Source organism: Ranitomeya imitator, chromosome 9 (assembly GCF_032444005.1).
Source record: "Ranitomeya imitator isolate aRanImi1 chromosome 9, aRanImi1.pri, whole genome shotgun sequence".
NCBI lineage: Eukaryota > Metazoa > Chordata > Amphibia > Anura > Dendrobatidae > Ranitomeya > Ranitomeya imitator.
In genome coordinates, this window is record NC_091290.1 from 898,765 (window position 1) to 912,273 (window position 13,509).

The 13,509-nt window shown below is 59.5% G+C and overlaps 1 protein-coding gene across 14 annotated transcripts in view; it reads left to right on the forward strand.

Annotated features, from left to right (window-relative positions):
* PLEKHA7 (pleckstrin homology domain containing A7) overlaps window positions 1-13,509 on the forward strand; it is a 273,292-nt gene that overhangs the window by 118,247 nt on the left and 141,536 nt on the right. For 11 of the 14 annotated variants that reach the window (XM_069738520.1, XM_069738522.1, XM_069738521.1 and 8 more), the window contains 5 exons: window positions 491-602; window positions 3,753-3,857; window positions 8,441-8,513; window positions 8,591-8,691; window positions 12,401-12,564. In XM_069738520.1, the coding sequence (XP_069594621.1) occupies window positions 491-602; window positions 3,753-3,857; window positions 8,441-8,513; window positions 8,591-8,691; window positions 12,401-12,564 (555 nt within the window). The remainder of the gene's footprint in view (window positions 1-490; window positions 603-3,752; window positions 3,858-8,440; window positions 8,514-8,590; window positions 8,692-12,400; window positions 12,565-13,509) is intronic. The other 3 variants (XM_069738523.1, XM_069738524.1, XM_069738531.1) reach the window with 1 other exon arrangement.

The following is a 13,509-nucleotide window of genomic DNA, read 5'->3' on the forward strand; positions in this document are numbered from 1 at the left end:
ACTGCAGACATTCTCCCGGGCAGAGCGCAGCGCCCTCACTGCAGACATTCTCCCGGGCAGAGCGCAGCGCCCTCACTGCAGACATTCTCCCGGGCAGAGCGCAGCGCCCTCACTGCAGACATTCTCCCGGGCAGAGCGCAACGCCCTCACTGCAGACATTCTCCCGGGCAGCGTGCAGCGCCCTCACTGCAGACATTCTCCCGGGCAGAGCGCAGCGCCCTCACTGCAGACATTCTCCCGGGCAGAGCGCAGCGCCCTCACTGCAGACATTCTCCCGGGCAGAGCGCAGCGCCCTCACTGCAGACATTCTCCCGGGCAGAGCGCAGCGCCCTCACTGCAGACATTCTCCCGGGCAGCGTGCAGCGTCCTCACTGCAGACATTCTCCCGGGCAGAGCTGCTGCAGTGATACTTGAGGACGCTTCTTGCGCTGATGTGATGAGATTTCCGACTCTGCTGCTTCGTCCTCACTCTGTCATTCATCTTCCCCAGGGACGGCTCCGTCATGTCTCCTCAGCAGATGAACCAAAGACCCCACAGCATGGTGAGTGAAGTTTCCACTGCCGTGACCATGTCCACTGCAGAGTCCAGGCCCCCCCCTAAGGTAAGTGCCTTCCTCATCTGTACGTGCACATTGGGGGTTATTATCCTGCTCATATCGGTATAGGAGGATATATATATATATATACACACACACACAGCGGGGGGGAGGTTGTGCTGGAGGCAAAGAAGCACAGGACAGGGGCACGGACTCTTAGACCCCCATCTGTGCAGTTGTGAGATCTGACTTGTGTGTGTGGGTATATATACAGTTAGGTCCATATATATTTGGACAGAGACAACATTTTTCTAATTTTGGTTACAGACATTAGCACAATGAATTTTAAAAAAAACAATTCAGATGCAGTTGAAGTTCAGACTTTCAGCTTTCATTTGAGGGTATCCACATTAATATTGGATGAAGGGTTTAGGAGTTTCAGCTCCTTAACATGTGCCACCCTGTTTTTAAAGGGACCAAAAGTAATTGGACAATTGACTCCAAGGCTATTTCATGGACAGGTGTGGGCAATCCCTTCGTTATGTCATTCTCAATTAAGCAGATAAAAGGCCTGGAGTTGATTTGCGGTGTGGTGCTGCATTTGGAAGGTTTTGCTGTGAAGTAAACATGCGGTAAAGGAGCTCTCCATGCAGGTGAAACAAGCCGTCCTTAAGCTGCGAAAACAGAAAAAACCCATCCGAGAAATAGCTACAATATTAGGAGCGGCAAAATCTACAGTTTGGTACATTCTGAGAATAAAGAAAGCACTGGTGAACTCATCAATGCAAAAAGACCTGGGCGCCCACGGAGGACAAGAGTGGTGGATGATCGCAGAATAATCTCCATGGTGAAGAGAAACCCCTTCACAACAGCCGACCAAGTGACCAACACTCTCCAGGAGGTCGGCGGATCAATATCCAAATCTACCATAAAGAGAAGACTGCATGAAAGTAAATACAGAGGGTTCACTGCACGGTGCAGCCACTCATAAGCGTCAAGAAGAAAAAGGCTAAAAAACATCTAAAAAAGCCGCACAGTTCTGGAAGAACATTCTATGGACAGATGAAACCAAGATCAACCTCTACCAGAATGATGGAAAGAGAAAAGTATGGTGAAGGCGCGGTCCAGCTCATGATCCAAAGCATACCACATCATCTGTAACACCCGGCGGAGGCAGTGTGATGGCGCGGGCATGCATAAACCCGGCGGAGGCAGTGTGATGGCGCGGGCATGCATAAACCCGGCGGAGGCAGTGTGATGGCGCGGGCATGCATAAACCCGGCGGAGGCAGAGTGATGGCGCGGGCATGCATAAACCCGGCGGAGGCAGTGTGATGGCGCGGGCATGCATAAACCCGGCGGAGGCAGTGTGATGGCGCGGGCATGCATAAACCCGGCGGAGGCAGTGTGATGGCGCGGGCATGCATGGCTGCCAGTGGCACTGGGTCACTAGTGTTTATTGATGATGTGACACAGGACAGAAGAATGAATTCTGAGGTCTTCAGAGCCGCCATACTGTGTGCTCAGATCCAGCCAAATGCAGCCAAACTGATTGGTCGTCGTTTCATACTACAGATGGACAATGACCCAAAACATAAAGCCAAAGCAACCCAGGAGTTTACTAAAGCAAAGATGTAGAATATTCTGGAATGGCCAAGTCAGTCACCTGATCTCAACCCAACTGAGCAGCATTTCACTTGTTAAAGACTAAACTTTAGACAGAAAGGCCACAAACAAACAGCAACTGAAAACCACCGCAGTGAAGGCCGAGCATCAAAAAGGTGGAAACACAGCGTCTGGTGATGTCCATGAGGTCAAGACTTCAGGCAGTCATTGCCAACAAAGGGTTTTCAACCAAGTGCTAAAAATGAACATTTTATTTAAAATTATTGAATCTGTCCAATTACTTTTGGCCCCTTTAAAAACAGGGTGGCACATGTTAAGGAGCTGAAACTCCTAAACCCTTCATCCAATTTTAATGTGGATACCCTCAAATGAAAGCTGAAAGTCTGAACTTCAAATGCATCTGAATTGTTTTGTTTAAAATTCATTTCTATAACCAAAATTAGAAAAAGGTTGTCTCTGTCCAAATATATATGGACCTAACTGTATATACACACAGGTCAGGGGTGTATATAGAGCGATGACACCACACTACATATACATATTATATATATATATATATATATATATAGATAGTACTACCCCTCTGTATGTACAGTGTACACCCCCTGTCCCGTATATATACAGTGTACACCCCCTGTGCCGTATATACAGTGTATACCCCCCCTAGTCCCGTGTCTACAACATATACCCCTCATCCGGTGTGTACAGCCCCCGTACCGTGTGTTAGGGCAGTTGGTGACAGGGCGTTTAGCGTCAGGACGATGGGTGACAGGGCATTCAGCGTCAGGACGGTGGGTGACAGGGCGTTCAGCGCCAGGACGGTGGGTGACAGGGCGTTCAGCGCCAGGACGGTGGGTGACAGGGCATTTAGCGCCAGGACCGTGGGTGACAGGGCATTTAGCGCCAGGACAGTGGGTGACAGGGCGTTCAGCGTCAGGACGGTGGGTGACAGGGCGGTGGGTGACAGGGCGTTCAGCGTCAGGACGGTGGGTGACAGGGCGTTTAGCGCCAGGACAGTGGGTGACAGGGCATTTAGCGCCAGGACGGTGGGTGACAGGGCATTTAGCGCCAGGACGGTGGGTGTCAGGGCGGTGGGTGACAGGGCGTTCAGCGTCAGGACGGTGGGTGACAGGGCGTTCAGCGCCAGGACGGTGGGTGACAGGGCGTTTAGCGCCAGGACGGTGGGTGACAGGGCATTTAGCGCCAGGACAGTGGGTGACAGGGTGTTTAGCGCCAGGACGGTGGGTGACAGGGCGTTCAGCGTCAGGACGGTGGGTGTCAGGGCGGTGGGTGACAGGGCGTTCAGCGTCAGGACGGTGGGTGACAGGGCGTTCAGCGTCAGGACGGTGGGTGTCAGGGCGTTCAGAGTCAGGACGGTGGGTGTCAGGGCGTTTAGCGCCAGGACAGTGGGTGACAGGGCGTTCAGCGTCAGGATGGTGGGTGACAGGGCGTTCAGCGTCAGGGCAGTCGGTGCCACCTCTTCTATGTCCTGGGTCCTGCCCACCACAGGTCTCGCCATCTGTCCAGGCTTTGGACGCTGTTTGTCGGCTCCTTCATTGTCGTGGGTTTTATTCTCTCGCTGTCATTTCAGGTGTTTAAATCTGTGGGGAAGGTGTACAGCTTCGGCAAGAGAGACCGGTCTATAAAGAGGAACCCGAGTGTGCCGGTGCTGGTGCGGGGATGGCTCTACAAGCAGGTGGGTGCAGCGCAGGGAAACGCTCATGAAGGGCCGTCGTGGAGGGCTCTTGTGGGCACGCGTGGTGGGCGCTAGGGAAGGGCACTCGTGGAGAGCTGTCATGGTTGGCTCTCGTGGTGGGCGCTTGTGGAGGGCTGTCGTGGAAGGTTCTCGTGCTGGGCTCTCGGGAATGTCTCGTGGTGGGCTCTTGTGGAGGGCTGTCATGATTGGCTCTCGTGGAGGGCTCTTGTGGTGGGCGCTCGTGGAGGATGCTCATTGAGGATGCTCGTGGTGGGCATTCGTGGAGGATGCACGTGGTGAATGCTCGTGGGCACTCGTGGAGGATGCTTGTGGTGGGCGCTCGTATAGCTTGTGGAGGATGCTCGTGGGTGCTCGTTTAGCTTGTGGGCGCTCGTGGAGGATGCTCGTGGTGGCCGCTCGTATAGCTCGTTTAGGATGCTTGTGTAGGGCACTCTTATAGCTCGTAGAGGATGCTTGTGGTGGGCGCTCGTATAGCTTGTGGTGGGTGCTTGTATAGCTCGTGGTGGGCCCTCATGGAGGATGCCCGTGGAGGGCACTCGTATAGCTCGTGGTGGATGCCCGTGGAGGGCGCTCGTATAATTCATGGAGGATGCTCGTGGAGGGCACTCGTATAGCTCGTGGAGGATGCTTGTGGTGGATGCCCGTGGAGGGCGCTCGTATAGCTCATGGAGGATGCTCGTGGTGGGCCCTCATGGAGGATGCTTGTGGTGGGCGCTCGTATAGCTCATGGAGGATGCTCGTAGTGGGCACTCGTATAGCTTGTGGTGGGTGCTTGTATAGCTCGTGGTGGGCCCTCATGGAGGATGCTCGTGGTTGGCGCTCGTATAGCTCGTGGAGGATGCTCGTGGAGGGCGCTCGTATAGCTTGTGGAGGATGCTTGTGGTAGGCCTTCATGGAGGATGCCCGTGGAGGGCGCTCGTATAGCTCATGGAGGATGCTCGTGGAGGGCGCTCGTATAGCTTGTGGAGGATGCTTGTGGTAGGCCTTCATGGAGGATGCCCGTGGAGGGCGCTCGTATAGCTCATGGAGGATGCTCGTGGAGGGCGCTCGTATAGCTCATGGAGGATGCTCGTGGAGGGCGCTCGTATAGCTCATGGAGGATGCTCGTGGAGGGCGCTCGTATAGTTCACGGAGGATGCTCGTGGAGGGCGCTCGTATAGCTCATGGAGGATGCTCGTGGAGGGCGCTCGTATAGCTCATGGAGGATGCTCGTGGAGGGCGCTCGTATAGCTTGTGGAGGATGCTTGTGGTAGGCCTTCATGGAGGATGCCCGTGGAGGGCGCTCGTATAGCTCATGGAGGATGCTCGTGGAGGGCGCTCGTATAGCTCATGGAGGATGCTCGTGGAGGGCACTCGTATAGCTCGTGGCGGATGCTCGTGGAGGGCGCTCATATAGCTCGTGGAGGATGCTTGTGGTGGATGCCCGTGGTGGGCGCTCGTATAGCTCATGGAGGATGCTCGTGGTGGGCGCTCGTATAGCTCGTGGAGGATGCTCGTGGAGGGCGCTCATATAGCTCGTGGAGGATGCTTGTGGTGGATGCCCGTGGTGGGCGCTCGTATAGCTCGTGGAGGATGCTCGTGGAGGGCGCTCATATAGCTCGTGGAGGATGCTTGTGGTGGATGCCCGTGGTGGGCGCTCGTATAGCTCGTGGAGGGCGCTCATATAGCTCGTGGAGGATGCTTATGGTGGATGCCCGTGGTGGGCGCTCGTATAGCTCGTGGAGGATGCTCGTGGAGGGCGCTCGTATAGCTCATGGAGGATGCTCCTGGTGGGCGCTCGTATAGCTCGTGGAGGATGCTCGTGGAGGGCGCTCATATAGCTCGTGGAGGATGCTTGTGGTGGATGCTCGTGGTGGGCGCTCGTATAGCTCGTGGAGGATGCTCGTGGAGGGCGCTCATATAGCTCGTGGAGGATGCTTGTGGTGGATGCTCGTGGTGGGCGCTCGTATAGCTCGTGGAGGATGCTCGTGGAGGGCGCTCGTATAGCTCATGGAGGATGCTCCTGGTGGGCGCTCGTATAGCTCATGGAGGATGCTCCTGGTGGGCGCTCGTATAGCTCGTGGAGGATGCTCGTGGAGGGCGCTCATATAGCTCGTGGAGGATGCTTGTGGTGGATGCTCGTGGTGGGCGCTCGTATAGCTCGTGGAGGATGCTCGTGGAGGGCGCTCGTATAGCTCATGGAGGATGCTCCTGGTGGGCGCTCGTATAGCTCATGGAGGATGCTCCTGGTGGGCGCTCGTATAGCTCGTGGAGGATGCTCGTGGAGGGCGCTCATATAGCTCGTGGAGGATGCTTGTGGTGGATGCTCGTGGTGGGCGCTCGTATAGCTCGTGGAGGATGCTCGTGGAGGGCGCTCATATAGCTCGTGGAGGATGCTTGTGGTGGATGCTCGTGGTGGGCGCTCGTATAGCTCGTGGAGGATGCTCGTGGAGGGCGCTCGTATAGCTCATGGAGGATGCTCCTGGTGGGCGCTCGTATAGCTCGTGGAGGATGCTCGTGGAGGGCGCTCATATAGCTCGTGGAGGATGCTTGTGGTGGATGCTCGTGGTGGGCGCTCGTATAGCTCGTGGAGGATGCTTGTGGTGGATGCCCGTGGTGGGCGCTCGTATAGCTCGTGGAGGATGCTCGTGGTGGGCACTCGTATAGCTCGTGGAGGATGCTCGTGGAGGGCGCTCATATAGCTCGTGGAGGATGCTTGTGGTGGATGCCCGTGGTGGGCGCTCGTATAGCTCGTGGAGGATGCTCGTGGTGGGCACTCATATAGCTCGTGGAGGATGCTCGTGGAGGGCGCTCATATAGCTTGTGGAGGATGCTTGTGGTAGGCCTTCATGGAGGATGCCCGTGGAGGGCGCTCGTATAGCTCATGGAGGATGCTCGTGGAGGGCGCTCGTATAGCTCATGGAGGATGCTCGTGGAGGGCGCTCGTATAGCTCATGGAGGATGCTCGTGGAGGGCGCTCGTATAGCTCATGGAGGATGCTCGTGGAGGGCGCTCGTATAGCTTGTGGAGGATGCTTGTGGTAGGCCTTCATGGAGGATGCCCATGGAGGGCGCTCGTATAGCTCATGGAGGATGCTCGTGGAGGGCGCTCGTATAGCTCATGGAGGATGCTCGTGGAGGGCGCTCGTATAGCTCATGGAGGATGCTCGTGGAGGGCGCTCGTATAGCTCATGGAGGGCGCTCGTAGAGCTCATGGAGGATGCTCGTGAAGGGCGCTCGTATAGCTCATGGCGGATGCTCGTGGAGGGCGCTCGTATAGCTTGTGGAGGATGCTTGTGGTAGGCCTTCATGGAGGATGCCCGTGGAGGGCGCTCGTATAGCTCATGGAGGATGCTCGTGGAGGGCGCTCGTATAGCTCATGGAGGATGCTCGTGGAGGGCACTCGTATAGCTCGTGGAGGATGCTCGTGGAGGGCGCTCATATAGCTCGTGGAGGATGCTTGTGGTGGATGCCCGTGGTGGGCGCTCGTATAGCTCGTGGAGGATGCTCGTGGAGGGCGCTCATATAGCTCGTGGAGGATGCTTGTGGTGGATGCCCATGGTGGGCGCTCGTATAGCTCGTGGAGGATGCTCGTGGAGGGCGCTCATATAGCTTGTGGAGGATGCTTATGGTGGATGCCCGTGGTGGGCGCTCGTATAGCTCATGGAGGATGCTCGTGGTGGGCGCTCGTATAGCTCGTGGAGGATGCTCGTGGAGGGCGCTCATATAGCTCGTGGAGGATGCTTGTGGTGGATGCCCGTGGTGGGCGCTCGTATAGCTCGTGGAGGATGCTCGTGGTGGGCACTCGTATAGCTCGTGGAGGATGCTCGTGGAGGGCGCTCATATAGCTCGTGGAGGATGCTTGTGGTGGATGCCCGTGGTGGGCGCTCGTATAGCTCGTGGAGGATGCTCGTGGAGGGCGCTCATATAGCTCGTGGAGGATGCTTGTGGTGGATGCTCGTGGTGGGCGCTCGTATAGCTCGTGGAGGATGCTTGTGGTGGATGCCCGTGGTGGGCGCTCGTATAGCTCGTGGAGGATGCTTGTGGTGGATGCCCGTGGTGGGCGCTCATATAGCTCGTGGAGGATGCTCGTGGTGGGCACTCGTATAGCTCGTGGAGGATGCTCGTGGAGGGCACTCATATAGCTCGTGGAGGATGCTTGTGGTGGATGCTCGTGGTGGGCGCTCGTATAGCTCATGGAGGATGCTCATGGAGGACGCTCATATAGCTCGTGGTGGGCGCTCGTATAGCTTGTGGTGGGTGCTTGTATAGCTCATGGAGGATGCTCGTGGTGGGCGCTCATATAGCTTGTGGTGGATGCTTGTGGTGGATGCTCGTGGTGGGCACTCGTATAGCTCGTGGAGGATGCTCGTGGAGGGCGCTCATATAGCTTGTGGTGGATGCCCGTGGTGGGCGCTCGTATAGCTCGTGGAGGATGCTCGTGGAGGGCGCTCGTATAGCTTGTGTTGGGTGCTTGTATAGCTCGTGGTGGGCACTCGTATAGCTCGTGGAGGATGCTCGTGGTGGGCACTCGTGGTGGGTGCTGCTGTCCCACATGTTCACTGTGTCATGTGCCCAATACAGGACAGCTCCGGGATGAAGCTGTGGAAGAGGCGATGGTTCCTGCTCTCGGATTATTGTCTTTTTTACTATAAAGGTAAGACCCTACACTGGGGCTTCAGTCCGGGACTATTGGTATAATTCTGCCCCGTGACGGCCTCTGCCATCTCTCAGACAGCAGGGAGGAAGCCGTGCTGGGCAGCATCCCGCTCCCGAGTTACATCATCTCCGTCACCGGGCCCGAGGATCGGATAAACCGCAGATATTCCTTTAAGGTAACATGGGAGGACGGCGGCGGCTGTGTCCAGGGCACGGCCTTCACCTTCCCATAGTGCTCCCCGGCCGCCTGTCTCCGCCAGCAGCAGTCACACCGCTACCTGCCATGTAAACGCTGGATGCCGGAGCCGCTCATCACTTGTCATCCTTCATTGTCCGTGGTATCCCAGCAAATATTACTGTGGCCCCCAGTTTAGGAGGCCCCCCAAGTATAGTAGGCCAGCCTTACCCCCCAGTATAGGAGGTCCCCCACCCCCCAGTATAGGAGGCCCCCACCCCCAGTATAGGAGGCTCGCCACCCTCACAGTATAGGAGGCCCCCCACCCCCCAGTATAGGAGGCCCCACCCCCCAGTATAGGAGGCCCGCCTTACCCCCCCAGTATAGGAGGCCCCCACCCCCCAGTATAGGAGGCTCGCCACCCTCACAGTATAGGAGGCCCCCCACCCCCCAGTATAGGAGGCCCGCCACCCTCACAGTATAGGAGGCCCCCCACCCCCCAGTATAGGAGGCCCGCCACCCTCACAGTATAGGAGGCCCCCCACCCCCCAGTATAGGAGGCCCCCACCCCCCAGTATAGGAGGCCCACCTTACCCCCCCAGTATAGGAGGCCCCACACCCCCCAGTATAGGAGGCCCCCACCCCCCAGTATAGGAGGCTCGCCACCCTCACAGTATAGGAGGCCCCCCACCCCCCAGTATAGGAGGCCCGCCACCCTCACAGTATAGGAGGCCCCCCACCCCCCAGTATAGGAGGCCCGCCACCCTCACAGTATAGGAGGCCCCCCACCCCCCAGTATAGGAGGCCCCCACCCCCCAGTATAGGAGGCCCACCTTACCCCCCCAGTATAGGAGGCCCCCACCCCCCAGTATAGGAGGTCCCACACCCCCCAGTATAGGAGGCCCCACACCCCCCAGTATAGGAGGCCCCCACCCCCCAGTATAGGAGGCCCCCACCCCCAGTATAGGAGGTCCCCCACCCCCCAAGTATAGTAGGCCAGCCTTACCCCCCAGTATAGGAGGCCCCCACCCCCCAGTATAGGAGGCCCGCCTTACCCCCCCAGTATAGGAGGCCCCACCCCCCAGTATAGGAGGCCCGCCACCCTCACAGTATAGGAGGCCCCCCACCCCCCAGTATAGGAGGCCCCCCACCCCCCAGTATAGGAGGCCCGCCTTACCCCCCCAGTATAGGAGGCCCCCCACCCCCCAGTATAGGAGGCCCGCCTTACCCCCCCAGTATAGGAGGCCCCACCCCCCAGTATAGGAGGCCCGCCACCCTCACAGTATAGGAGGCCCCCCACCCCCCAGTATAGGAGGCCCGCCACTCCTCCCAGTATAGGAGGCCCCCACCCCCCAGTATAGGAGGCCCACCTTACCCCCCCAGTATAGGAGGCCCCCACCCCCCCAGTATAGGAGGCCCGCCTTACCCCCCCAGTATAGGAGGCCCCCACCCCCCAGTATAGGAGGCTCGCCACCCTCACAGTATAGGAGGCCCCCCACCCCCCAGTATAGGAGGCCCCCACCCCCAGTATAGGAGGTCCCACACCCCCCAGTATAGGAGGTCCCACACCCGCCAGTATAGGAGGTCCCCCACCCCCCCAGTATAGGAGGCCCGCCTTACCCCCCCAGTATAGGAGGTCCCACACCCCCCAGTATAGGAGGTCCCCCACCCCCCAGTATAGGAGGCCCGCCTTACCCCCCCAAGTATAGTAGGCCAGCCTTACCCCCCCAGTATAGGAGGTCCCCCACCCCCCAGTATAGGAGGCCCGCCTTACCCCCCCAGTATAGGAGGCCCCACCCCCCAGTATAGGAGGTCCCACCCCCCAGTATAGGAGGCTCGCCACCCTCACAGTATAGGAGGCCCCCCACCCCCCAGTATAGGAGGCCCGCCACCCTCACAGTATAGGAGGCCCCCCACCCCCCAGTATAGGAGGCCCCCCACCCCCCAGTATAGGAGGCCCGCCACTCCTCCCAGTATAGGAGGCCCCCACCCCCCAGTATAGGAGGCCCACCTTACCCCCCCAGTATAGGAGGCCCCCACCCCCCCAGTATAGGAGACCCGCCTTACCCCCCCAGTATAGGAGGCCCCCACCCCCCAGTATAGGAGGCTCGCCACCCTCACAGTATAGGAGGCCCCCCACCCCCCAGTATAGGAGGTCCCACACCCCCCAGTATAGGAGGTCCCACACCCCCCAGTATAGGAGGCCCCACCCCCCAGTATAGGAGGCCCCACCCCCCAGTATAGGAGGCTCGCCACCCTCACAGTATAGGAGGCCCCCACCCCCCAGTATAGGAGGCCCGCCACCCTCACAGTATAGGAGGCCCCCCACCCCCCAGTATAGGAGGCCCCCCACCCCCCAGTATAGGAGGCCCGCCACTCCTCCCAGTATAGGAGGCCCCCACCCCCCAGTATAGGAGGCCCACCTTACCCCCCCAGTATAGGAGGCCCCCACCCCCCAGTATAGGAGGCCCACCTTACCCCCCCAGTATAGGAGGCCCCCACCCCCCCAGTATAGGAGGCCCGCCTTACCCCCCCAGTATAGGAGGCCCCCACCCCCAGTATAGGAGGCCCCCACCCCCAGTATAGGAGGTCCCACACCCTCACAGTATAGGAGGCCCCCACCCCCCAGTATAGGAGGCCCCCCGCCCCCCAGTATAGGAGGCCCCCCGCCCCCCAGTATAGGAGGCCCCCGCCCCCCAGTATAGGAGGCCCGCCTTACCCCCCCAGTATAGGAGGCTCGCCAGCCCCCCAGTATAGGAGGCCCCCGCCCCCCAGTATAGGAGGCCCCCGCCCCCCAGTATAGGAGGCCCCCGCCCCCCAGTATAGGAGGCCCCCGCCCCCCAGTATAGGAGGCCCCCGCCCCCCAGTATAGGAGGCCCCCACCCCCCAGTATAGGAGGCCCCCGCCCCCCAGTATAGGAGGCCCCCGCCCCCCAGTATAGGAGGCCCCCACCCTCACAGTATAGGAGGCCCCCACCCCCCAGTATAGGAGGCCCGCCTTACCCCCCCAGTATAGGAGGCCCCCACCCCCCCAGTATAGGAGGCCCCCGCCCCCCAGTATAGGAGGCCCCCACCCCCCAGTATAGGAGGCCCCCCACCCCCCAGTATAGGAGGCCCCACACCCCCCAGTATAGGAGGCCCCCCACCCCAGAGCTGGCGAGGCTTCAGTCCCCTGCCCCTTGATCACACCAGCCTTCATGACTTCCCCAGTAATTAGCGCCACATTCCTGGCATCTGAGGGACAATCCTTTCCTCATGAATGACCCCGAGCCTCCGCCGCTCATGGACGGCCCGACGCCATCAAAGTGAAATGATGAAAACCCAAAACTTTTCCTCCCAAAGCCGGAACAGGCGGTAAACGTGCAGCTCGTGGCGGATCTCCTGGTTGTGAGACCCCGCGGCTCCTGAGCACCGTGGCTGCACTACACTGTGGCCGAGTACACAACTCCAGCAGCGCTGATCCCGGAGCGCTGATCCCGGAGCGCTGCACTCACTGCTGCCACTGTGTGTTAGTGACAAGTCATCACCCTGCCGAGGGGACGGGGCTGTGGCCATGGGGTGGGACGCTAAGCCCCCATCGCTCTGCGCGAAGTCTGGGGATGCTGAGAGTCTCTTGTCTGCTGGGAGTTGTTGGTTGTATCCACAGTCAGGAGCCATGATCCAGCGCTGCGCTCGCCATGAGCGGCCGGTGATGGCATCTTTCTATTACAGGCGGTGCATGCTGGGATGCGGGCATATATCCAACAGGACTCGCTCCGGGACCACCCCAGCATGAGGACCTACTACTTCAGTGCTGATACACAGGAGGACATGAACGGCTGGATGCGAGTGATGAACCAAGCGGCGCTTGTCGAGAACGCCCCGGACAGCAGACGGTAAGTGGTCCTAGCGCCAAACTGCCCCGTCACACCTGCAGGAAGCTGTGCAGCCCCCCGGTATCAGTCCTTACTGCCCCGTCACACCTGCAGGAAGCTGTGCAGCCCCCGGTATCAGTCCTTACTGCCCCGTCACACCTGCAGGAAGCTGTGCAGCCCCCGGTATCAGTCCTTACTGCCCCGTCACTCCTGCAGGAAGCTGTGCAGCCCCCGGTATCAGTCCTTACTGCCCCGTCACACCTGCGGGAAGCTGTGCAGCCCCCCGGTATCAGTCCTTACTGCCCCGTCACTCCTGCAGGAAGCTGTGCAGCCCCCGGTATCAGTCCTTACTGCCCCGTCACTCCTGCGGGAAGCTGTGCAGCCCCCGGTATCAGTCCTTACTGCCCCGTCACTCCTGCAGGAAGCTGTGCGGCCCCCGGTATCAGTCCTTACTGCCCCGTCACTCCTGCAGGAAGCTGTGCGGCCCCCGGTATCAGTCCTTACTGCCCCGTCACACCTGCAGGAAGCTGTGCAGCCCCCGGTATCAGTCCTTACTGCCCCGTCACTCCTGCAGGAAGCTGTGCAGCCCCCGGTATCAGTCCTTACTGCCCCGTCACTCCTGCAGGAAGCTGTGCAGCCCCCCGGTATCAGTCCTTACTGCCCCGTCACACCTGCGGGAAGCTGTGCGGCCCCCGGTATCAGTCCTTACTGCCCCGTCACTCCTGCAGGAAGCTGTGCGGCCCCCGGTATCAGTCCTTACTGCCCCGTCACACCTGCGGGAAGCTGTGCAGCCCCCGGTATCAGTCCTTACTGCCCCGTCACACCTGCAGGAAGCTGTGCAGCCCCCCGGTATCAGTCCTTACTGCCCCGTCACTCCTGCAGGAAGCTGTGCAGCCCCCCGGTATCAGTCCTTACTGCCCCGTCACTCCTGCAGGAAGCTGTGCAGCCCCCGGTATCAGTCCTTAC